A 10,903-nucleotide genomic window follows, 5' to 3' on the forward strand; every position below is an offset into this window, starting at 1 on the left:
TTTTTTTTTTTTTTTTTTTGTTAATCAACTAATTGTCAAATTAAGTTAGGAACCACTTAATAGTATTTTCCAAACCTCAAAAACTAAAGTGCCCTTTTGAAACCTTACAGACCAAATAGATGCCAAACTCAAATTTCAGGGATGAAAAGTGCATTTTGTGCACGATTCTTCTAATTTCTTCCATCCGACCAAGCTACAAAATGTCTTTAGTGGCGTTCTCCCACAAAACCAGCTTAACCACAAAAATCTAAACCGAGTAGCAAGAATACAGGGGATAAAAAGATGTTACAAGCACCTTCATGATTTTTACAGTTCCACACAGAACAAATAGCACAACTCTGGTTCTGCCTTCTATCAATTGTGTCAAGTCTTGTCTAAGTTAAAGGACCCAAACTTTTTTCAGGACCCTTTTATCTTTGTCTTCTAATGAGGGACTTTTCGTGGATGACTAGACATTTTAGTATTTATGAACTTGGTTGATTTTGTTGGATTGAAGTCCCATTCTATAGGTCGTTTTTTTGGATTCCTTCATTGATAGGTTTTTCTTTTGTATGCTCTTGAATATTCTTTTATTTTTCCCAATAAAAGCTCAGTTTTTTAAAGATAGATAAATTAATAAGAAGTGGTTTCTCCATTTCAAATCACATTTGTAGTATGTTTATCAAACTTGAGTGTGGATAGGAGTTGGAGAAGGTCAGGGCAGCTTTGCAAGTTAGTATAGCCAATGTTTCAAAGGCATCAATCCTGATTAACAGAGCAATCCCTTCCACATTGTTGATGAGCCCAACCCACCCATTAAGCTTCCGATCAAAAAGATTCATCCTAAGGGATAGTTTCAAATAATTGTATCCCCAAACCAGCAAGTTTTCTAAAAACTTAGACATGGAAAAGATTAGGAAGCCGTCAGTCCACTCACCCTCCCGACTTGGATTCAATTTTCAATTCATAACTAAACACGTCATCCCAAAAATTCCAGTATTTTAAATCAAGAGCCAGGGACCATTCCAGCCCATCTTGGATTACTTTTATGCGTCAACTGTAAATTTCTGATATACCAACTCTGACTTTTCTCCATGAAGCCTCTTTCTCTATTTTGAATCCCCAATAATGCTCCCGGATTATCAAAAGAAAAGTATGATCTAAATGCGACTTTCAACAAAGAAGGAATAGAAGATTGGCTGTACATTGAAGTTTCAATTGAACCACCAAACATGCATTCCTTTTTTCAGCTCTTGCAACTCCAAATCCTTCCAACATCACACATTAAAACACAAAATCTGACAACTTTTACATGGTATATCACACACCAAGAATCTGTAGAGCTCCACATTATAACACAAAGTAGGTAAAAAAAAATATTAAAAAAACTACTGATAGGAAACATTAATATACCTGGATATGAAGACCCAACCATGCCTTCTCTAAACTGGAAGCCAAAACCTCAGCACCAACAAAGCCCTCTAGAATATTTCAAGACAGAAATCAAAACTTGAACAGAAACATATAATATGTTTAGCTTGTGGCAATTGAAACATCTCATCAACAATCCTTACCATTTTGCCAAAGTTGTATACCATTGTATCCAACAGCTGTTATACATGGTACAGATTTCTGCGGGTCTGCAGTAGACTGATGCAAGGAAAAAACTTCGACCTTGAAAAGTATTAGAGATCAAGTTCATGATGTCATTTAGAGACTGGGGGAAAGAAGATATATAAAGCTGAGAAGCTAGCCCAAGGAAAAAGAATAACAATCCTATTTAGAAATCGTACAAATTCTCATCAAGCACTAACTAAAAATAATAATAATAAATAAATAATACAGTTATCACCACTCCTTGTGTTACTGCTTTTAGACATGACAGTAGTAGGCACTGATAACTTTGATCTACACATCAAATACAATTATACCAGCTTTATAGACGCCTTATGATTAATATATTTTGAAAAGATCTAAGAGTTAAAAAAAAAACGAAATATAAAAGTCCTAACTACACAATGGAAGGTGGTCTCAGTCTTGAAAATCTGAAGAGAATAAATGGAGTAGGAGATACCCAAGGTTTCAGTAGGTATGCTGTTGACAGTAGCAGTTTGTTCATAAAGAAAAATGAAGGTATGAGCAAAATATGTCCTCAAAACTTTATAATCAAATGCAAACAATGCATGGAGAAGGATTTTAAGTTTAACGTAAGAGGTAGAAGGAAGAGAAGAAAATTCGATGCCTCCACTTAAGAATATCCATACACAATAGAGAATTAGATGAGTGGTTGTAGCTACATATTACATTTGTTTCACGGATTTCCATCATATCTCCCAAGATGACTAGTTCATTTGAGGCAATTTTTTCAACAATATGTTTCTTCAACATCGTTGTGGAGATAAAGAACTAGCAACCCATCCTCCCCAAGACATTGAATGAAGTAATTTGGGGTTCAAAATTCCTAAAAATGTCTGTTTTTTTTTTTGGGTATGGAATTTGGCTCTTGGAGATGTAAGTACAGCAGTAGTACAGAAACTCCCATGTTTTTCTTCACCCTAGCATCTACGGCCGTTGTGGAAATGTAGACAATAACTGTTCATTTGATTATGAGTACAACTAAAATCGTTGGAACCAATTATTCAAGAATTCAGTCTGTCTTGGTGTCTCCACAACAAAATACAAGATTACTCTATTGGTTTAATTGTTGATTTATATAATTTATGAAAAAAGAAAAATTATTAAACCAGTCAACTATTGCCATGTCAGCATAAAAAAAATGTTAGAAAATTAACTAAAAAAGATTCCAAATCAACTTTTTATTATTGTAGTTAACAGAGACCCAACGTCAAGGCCAATGTGAAATCAACTTTGACCAATTCTATTTTTTTTATTTTTTGAACAAGAAAAAAAGGATGTACAAACTAATTTTTATTGCTCAGGTCATGATTTCATAACAGTAAGTCAAGCCATGCCCAGTAACATGCAATACAGATAACAACTGAAAAATGCTACTCAATATAAGGATACATATCGATGAAAACTGAGCAGCATCAGAGCTTCCAGCAGGAATATGCAATAAAACGCAGTATTTTGACACTGATTCAGCCACCTGGTAAACCATCAAACGAAGGAACATTAATCGTCAATTCAAGTATTTGAGACTCCAGATAGAAGTTTACCCTTGAACTTGTCCAAGTTGAACTTTCCAAACTGCTTGATTCAGCATCATCACCTAAATAAAATAAAAGGGGAAGGAGAAGGATAAATTACAACAGCACAAAATTCAAAATTCTCATAGTAGTCAGTTGTTATAATATCTTGAGATTGTTGATGGGTTTTGGAATAGAAAACTGAAAAGAAAATAGAGATTAAAAATGTTCTTCTATAGGTAAGTGCGGTTGTAAAATCTCAAGCTAAAGAAACCCCAGGAAATTCAGGAGTCTTAGACCTTTCCTCACAGAATCTAGTTGAAGCTCCCCTTCCAATTACCATCCATTGGACCCAACAGAAAAATGACAATTAGGTGCAACACAACCTTCCTCTCTCCCAATGATTTCCTAATCAACACCCTGGCATGGCCCATTCTCCTTACTTCTATGCTGCAGGACCTCACATAAATAGAACATCCAATCCATCACACATTAGTTGTTTAACTACACAGAATTCTCAAATCTTAGAGAAAACTTTCGGCTCTCTTTTTTCTTCTTTTCCTTCATTTTTCCTTTTCCTTTTTTCTTACTTTTTTCCCTCTCTCTCTCTCTCTCTCTCTGCATCTGCCAGCCCCGGGGGAATGGATATTCATGTTAATCTCAAAGAAAATGGGGTACGAACTAGTGGAATATACAATATTAACGGTAAGTGTCACCTATGCTAAAAGCATAAGGAAATTTGTAGGTGCTAGAAAAGAATCCCACATCACAAAATACTTTTTCCCATAGTTGACTGAATTTGTTAAAATAAGAAACAAGGAAACTTCCTTAGACAAAACAAGAGTGGAAGATAACGTGAAGGCCTTATGGACAAGGGATCCCTAATCCTGAAAAGAGAGGTCAAACAAAAGGCCTCCGATATAGATTAATGAAGAAAGATGGAATATTACACAAAGATGTGTGTAAGGCACTCCATGTGTCAATATCTTTGGGGGGCTAAAACCCAATGGTAATACAACCGAGAGAGCACTTGAACATGAACAAATTTGCAGGCCTACTTGAGTACTGAGCATTAAAGTATAAGAACTGAATTCCTTGCAATAATGTGATTAAGAAAAACAGAATTCTCCTAAATTTTTGCACACCTAGAACTAATCGTTCATATATCCTTGGATTTGGGTAAGAAATCAATTTTTATACGGGTCCTTAATAATTCACCTATCCTGATAACCATAAAAAAGGAACGAACAAATAAACTGATCTTGAATGTGCTTTTCCAAGTAGAAACTCTAGGTTGGCTATATCTAAGTAGAAACATACAGGGAAAAAGGGAGAAAGTACAGATATACATCATCATTTCGACCAGTTACTCCCCCTCTACTCAAGGATAACAAAAGTTGACTTTCCTCCTTCCATCTAAAAGACGTCCAAATCAGAAAACCCTTGAGTAAGGTAGAACGACTAAAAATTTACCGGAAATATAAACCACAAAAAGTTTTCTTTGATTTTTGGATTCGATAATTGCTTCGGGCACGGATCCCTTGAATGCCAGTGATGATATAGACTGCTCCATCTGCACAAAGAAAGAATAAACAACAATATTGATGAGGCAAAATCGCAGCCAGTAAGAAATACAAAGAGAATCAGATTTTAAAACTAAACCACTCAAGAAAACTAAATAATCATGAGAAGAATCAAAACATAAACAATTCAATTATGTCCCCCGTGATAAAATCAGGACCCGTCTTCACACAGCCCCTTCAATCTCCATTCGTCTATCCACTTGCCACTGGCCGTCAATTCCAAAAGCAAAATTTGATGACCTATTACAAGAAACTGAAATTCCAATCACCTGAAACAAATTCAGTGGAGATTGGACTAAGAGATTTCAGAAGGATGAGCTGATTCTCTGTTGACAACCCCGACGCGCGGTCACGAACACAGCAACGGACATTCGACGAAGATTTTTCTTTTTTTCGCGGGTGTAAAATTATAGGTTAAATCCTTGTTTCTTAAACTGACAAATTTATATATATATAAAATTAAATGATTTAATAAAATTTTAAAAACTTATTAAGTAAAAAATTAAAAGTTTAATGTTATATATTTTTTAAGATTAGTACTGTTCCCAAACTAAATTTATAGTTTAATTTATTTTTCATATAATAAATATAAATTTTGTGAAGAACCGGCGGTAATTATGGTTAAATATTGAGTTAGTCTGTTCGAAAATTTGAATTGGTTGATTAATTACTCTATCTCAATGTTCGTATCATTTTTTTTGTCCTAAACGATCAATATTCATAGCATCCAATGTGTTCTTGCCCTCAATAAAAATGTGTCGTTTTACTAAACCGTTCAACGACGGAAAAAATGGAGTCATAACCTTTCTTAGTACGAGGCAAACTAAAGATAAATGTAATGTGAAGTTCTTATAATATAGCATTGAGATAGATAAATGGAGTTTACGTGTCTGTATTTTGAAAATGACATTTCGAGATTTGACCAGCTAATACACGATAGTAGTACATTTAGGTAACGATGAGGTTGGAGCGTGTGGGAATGTTCTAGTAAAGCGAGAGTGCGTATAGATTTGGCAAGCTGTTTTAGGTATATTTTAGTCACTTACGAGCAAAAAATTGACGATATTTAAATATATAACAGCAGAGCCAAACATTGCATTGTTACTCTGACTTCTTTTGATGCATCAAAAGTACGAGATTTCACGTGGAATCAACTCGTCAATACAATTTGTTTCTATTCGAGTTGTGAGATCCCACACTGATTGAAGAGAGGAACGAAACATTATTTACAAGTACGTGAAAACCTATCCTTAGGAAATATGTTTTAAAGCCTGAGGAAGCTAAAAACGAAAAGTCCAAAGGGGACAATATTTGCTAGCGGTGAGCTTTGGACAGTTACCAATGGTATAAAAGACAAACATCGGGTGGTATGCCAGTGAGGATGCTAAGCCCCGAAGGGGGTGGACACCAGGTAGTGTGGCAACGAGGACGCTGGCCCCAAAAAGAGTGAATTGTGAGATAGAGAGGGAAACGAGTGGCAACAATTTGAAATTTTTATTATTATTATTATTATTTTATTTAGCCAAGAAAAATCCATGGCGTTGGTTGGGAAGTTGCATTAAAATATTTGAAATTTTGGTAGCCTTTGACAACCGATAGGGCCGATCATTTCATATGATTATGCTACAATCAAGATTTAATTCCCAAAAGGATAAAACGTGAAATTCCGTTCGCCAACAACAGCTCCGGAAAATCGGCACAATTTATAGATTTCAGATGGTTAAATGCGTTCTCTGACGGCTGCAATAACTCACGTTCAAGTTGGGAAATCTTCTCATCCATTCATCTCTACTGCCCATCTCTTGTTTCCGACTTAAAATTCTTCTCTCTAATCTTGTTTGGGGAAGATAATGAGCAGTTTCAAGGATTTTTGTTCGAAAAAGACCGTAATCGGTCTTGGATTGGGACAATTTTTGTCTCTTCTTACCACTTTCACTGGCTCTGCATCCTCTGAACTCGCGAAAAGAGGTACATTCTTCGTATTTTTCTGCGTCTTTTTCTTGGATTTTCATGTACTATTCTGAGTTGGAAATATGAGGATTCTGTGCACTATAAATAGTTTTGGTTTGAACTTCAACTTGTCTGGGAAGAACAGGGAGTTCTACAAAGCGCAAATGGAAGATCTATTTTCCTTTAATATGATTTAAGTTTTACTTAATGTTAAGAACTCATACAAAAGTCTAGCTTAAACAATATCCTCTATGAGGTTAATTCTCACCCCCACTTACTGTTGAACGCAATCACTTTAGCTTAAGCCTTTTGATTTAGTGGTAATTGAATAGTTTACTTTTTTGGAGCTAAATAAGAACTCGTGGCTTGTGATATCCCACATCGGTTGGGGAGGAGAACAAAACACCGTATATATGGGTGTGAAAACTTTAAGGGGAAGCTCGAAAGGACAAGCCGAAAGAGAAAAATATCTGTTAGCGATGGGCTTGGGCCGTTACAAATGGTAGAGGAGCCAGACACTGAACGAGTATCAGCGAAGATGATGGGCCCTGAAGGGGGGTGGATTGTGATATCCCACATCGGTTGGGGAGGAGAACGAAACACCTTTTATAAAGGTGTGGAAACCTCTCCGTAGTAAAAGCATTTTAAAAACCTCGAGGAGAAGTGAAAGGAAAAACCCAAAAAGGACAATATCGGCTGGCGGTGGACTTGGACCATTACATGGGACATTCTTAAATATGCAATAATTTATTAGTTATTAACACGTCATACTATTTTGGGCAGGAATTAATGCACCGACTTCACAGTCCTTTATAAACTATGTCCTCTTGGCCATTGTCTATGGAAGTATAGTGCTCTACCGTAAGAAAGCACTCAAGGTGATTGTGATTCTTTTTGCTTTGATACATTTTGGACTGATTGAATGGCTACCCGTTGAAATTTGATAGTTGATGGAGAAAGAAGCTAAACAATTGAATGTTCCTCATATTGTTGATGAAGTTTTCCAGACTATATTTTCTTGCTGCTTTTGAATTGTTTTGCATGGCAATAGCGAAGTTCAAAATATTTAGACAGAGTACATGTGGGGCACCAAACATAGTAATCGTAATGCTGTCATGAAAATCTTTTAAAGTTCACTTTGTGCATAAAAGTTTAACTTAGATATAGCTATCTTCGTTAGATAGATGGCTAAAGGTGGCCGTTGCATCCTATAATAATTTGGCTGTTGAATTAGAGATGTGAATTGTTGAAGGCTTGATTATACCAGTTGCTATCTGTGAGATTCCACATTGGTTGAAGAAGGGAACGAAGCATTCTTTATATGGGCGTGGAAACCTCTCCTTAGTAGACACGTTTTAAAACCATAATGCTGACGGCAATATGTAACGGGCCAAAGCGAATAATATCTATTAGCGGTGGACTTAGGCTATTACAAATTGTATCAGAGCCAAACACCAGGTGGTGTGCCAGCGAGGACGCTGGGCTCCCAAGGGGGGTGGATTGTGAGATCCCACATCGGTTGGATAGGAGAATGAAGCATTCCTTGTAAAGGTGTCGAAACCTCTTCCTAGTAGACGTGTTTTAAAACCGTGAGGCTAACGGCAATACGTAACGGGCCAAATCGGATAATATCTGACAGCATTACACTTTCTTTGTACAACGCTAAGGTGACATGGGAGCCCCTAATCTATTAGACATTCTCCACATGAAGATGTCAGAACAACTTGTGTTTAGTTATGCGGTTGATATTCTTTTCTTTTGCTAATTCATATCTCTGATGCGTGAATTTCTTACTTATCTTCTTTTTAAATCTTACAGGCCAAATGGTACTTCTACGTACCACTAGGATTGGTAGATGTAGAAGCCAACTACCTTGGTACGGAGATTTTTCTTGTCTTGACGATATTCTTTGATAAAACGAAACGTTATAGGACATACCAATATTAAGAACGTTCTTTCGCGCTGTGTGTTCTTCTTGTAAAAGAGGATTTTCATGAACCTTCTCTAATCATCATTGCCCATGAGTCATGATCTATAGAAGTCTATATATATATTAGTCTTTACTTCTTATATCGTAATACTTTGCCTAAATGTTTAATAATTTGATACTGACGTTGTGCTGATGTGAGGTGCAGTTGTGAAGGCCTATCAGTACACATCTCTGACAAGTGTCATGCTGCTGGATTGTTGGACAATCCCTTGTGTTATGCTGCTAACCTGGCTTTTCCTGAAAACAAAATACAGATTCAGGAAGATAGCTGGTGTTGTTGTTTGTGTTGCTGGTCTTGTCATGGTCATTTTTTCTGATGTTCATGCTGGTGACCGAGCTGGTAACGACACGAACACCATTAAGTCCTCTCTCCCTCTCTCTCTCACCCCTTAGCCTGTAACAGGCCAAGCCCACCGCCACCAAATATTGTCCTCTTTGGGTTTTTTCTTTCGGAATTCCTCTTAAGGTTTTAAAACGCGTCTACTAGGGAGAAGTTTTCACACCCTTATAAAGAATGCTTCGTTCCCCTCTCCAACCAATGCGGGATCTCACAATCCACCTCTCTTGGGGGACCAGCGTCCTCGCTGACACACCATTCAGTGCCTGACTCTGATATCATTTGTAATAGCTCAAGCCCACTGCTAGCAGATGTTGTCCTCTTTGGGCTTTCCCTTGAGGTTTTAAAACGCGCCTACTAGGGAGAGGTTCCCACACCCTTATAAGGAACGCTTCGTTCCCCTCTCCAACTAATGTGGCGTCTCACAATCCACCTCTCTTGGGGAACTAGTGTCCTCGTTGACTCACCGTTCAGTGCCTGGCTATGATATCATTTGTAGCTCAAGCTCACCGATAGCAGATATTGTTCTCTTTGGGCTTTCCCTTCCAGGCTTCCCCTCAAGGATTTAAAACGTGTCTACTAGGGAGAGGTTTCCACACCCTTATAAATAACGCTTCATTCCCCTCTCCAACCAACCCCCAATTTGATTTTTATGACATTCTATTACATCCGTAGGCATTTTCGTGATGAACCTTGCAAAATGATGTTTCCTTGTACTTACATGCACCAATATGACCTGCAGGAGGAACCAGCCCACTTAAAGGGGATGCTCTTGTTATAGCTGCTGCTACCCTTTATGCTGTTACTAATGTCAGCGAGGTAAGGCCACATGTGTGCAGTAGCAGTTACTTTTTCCGTTACAGATAGACTCAAGCCATTTGATGATTGGTTTGTGATATACAATTATTAAACACTTAATAAATGTTTAACTTTCTACTGAAGGAATTTCTGGTGAAGAATGCTGATAGAGTTGAGCTAATGGCGATGTTGGGCACATGCGGTGCCATCGTCAGTGCAATTCAAATGTATCCTTAATTTTATATACGTCTCAATGTTCTATGGTATTTTTTTTATGCATATACATAAATTTTATATACGTCTCGATGTTTTTGGTTTTTTGATCTAAGAAATGTCTCGAAATCGAGCGGGCACTAAAGTGACATCTTTTAAAAGTTTATGTATCATGTTTCCCTTGATGATTTCCTTAGAGGCATAATTGAGCGCAATGAGTTAAAATCCATTCGATGGACAGCCGGAGCAGTAAGGCCTCTTCTCTTTCTCTCTTTAACTCGCACTGTCACACGGCATACCTTCCCTCCTTAGAAAAGTAGTACTTCATAAAGAGAATACCTTTCGGTTTGATAAAGATAAGATGTTTTCATTTGCAACATCAAGCCGAAATGAAAATCCTATGCCAAATGCAAAAATGGGGCGCAGCTAGGAATCCATCAACCTGACATGCTTCTGTTGTTGGTTTCGTCTGTCACTGGATCTTTTATGAAGCCAAGTCGTTTAATCCATATGACTTACTTTTACTTGCCAAAACTTTAGAGATGGGCTGCATAGATGGAGTTTTTAGTGTTAATTTGTGAGATCCCACATTGGAGAGAGTAACGAGTACCAGCAAGGACGCTGGGCCTTGAAGATGGATGGATTGTGAGATCTCACATCGGTTGGGGAGGAGAACGAATCAAAAGGGTGTGAAAACCTCTCTCTAGCAGTCGCATTTTAAAAACCTTGAGTGGAAGTCCATAAAAGAAAGCCCAAAGAGGACAATATCTACCAGCAGTGGGCTTGAGCGGTTACAAATGACAGCAGGTGTGCCAGTGGGGAGGTTGAGTCCTGAAGGGGGATGGACACGAGGCGATGTGCCAGCAAGGACGTTAGGCCCCAAGAGAGGGGGGGGGGGGGGGGG

General features: G+C 37.6%; 2 protein-coding genes across 4 annotated transcripts in view; one reads left to right on the forward strand and one right to left on the reverse strand.

Annotated features, from left to right (window-relative positions):
* LOC111460945 (plant UBX domain-containing protein 11) overlaps positions 1-5,129 on the reverse strand; it is a 10,367-nt gene extending 5,238 nt beyond the window's left edge. For both annotated transcript variants that reach the window (XM_023104326.1, XM_023104325.1), the window contains exons 1-6: positions 4,981-5,129; positions 4,602-4,701; positions 3,159-3,211; positions 3,007-3,088; positions 1,554-1,619; positions 1,393-1,460 (exon numbers count right to left, since the gene is read on the reverse strand). In XM_023104326.1, the coding sequence (XP_022960094.1) occupies positions 1,393-1,460; positions 1,554-1,619; positions 3,007-3,088; positions 3,159-3,211; positions 4,602-4,701 (369 nt within the window). In that variant the 5' untranslated portion in view covers positions 4,981-5,129. The remainder of the gene's footprint in view (positions 1-1,392; positions 1,461-1,553; positions 1,620-3,006; positions 3,089-3,158; positions 3,212-4,601; positions 4,702-4,980) is intronic.
* A 1,138-nt stretch (positions 5,130-6,267) lies between these two features.
* Positions 6,268-10,903, forward strand: part of LOC111461226 (solute carrier family 35 member F1-like) — a 7,058-nt gene continuing 2,422 nt past the window's right edge. The window contains exons 1-7 of one of the 2 annotated variants that reach the window (XM_023104743.1): positions 6,270-6,679; positions 7,445-7,539; positions 8,480-8,537; positions 8,797-8,991; positions 9,731-9,807; positions 9,931-10,013; positions 10,197-10,248. In XM_023104743.1, the coding sequence (XP_022960511.1) occupies positions 6,562-6,679; positions 7,445-7,539; positions 8,480-8,537; positions 8,797-8,991; positions 9,731-9,807; positions 9,931-10,013; positions 10,197-10,248 (678 nt within the window). In that variant the 5' untranslated portion in view covers positions 6,270-6,561. Of the gene's footprint in view, positions 6,680-7,444; positions 7,540-8,479; positions 8,538-8,796; positions 8,992-9,730; positions 9,808-9,930; positions 10,014-10,196; positions 10,249-10,903 lie in introns of both variants that reach the window. The other variant, XM_023104744.1, reaches the window with a different exon arrangement.

This window comes from Cucurbita moschata, unplaced genomic scaffold, assembly GCF_002738365.1.
Source record: "Cucurbita moschata cultivar Rifu unplaced genomic scaffold, Cmos_1.0 Cmo_Scf00024, whole genome shotgun sequence".
Taxonomy (NCBI): domain Eukaryota; kingdom Viridiplantae; phylum Streptophyta; class Magnoliopsida; order Cucurbitales; family Cucurbitaceae; genus Cucurbita; species Cucurbita moschata.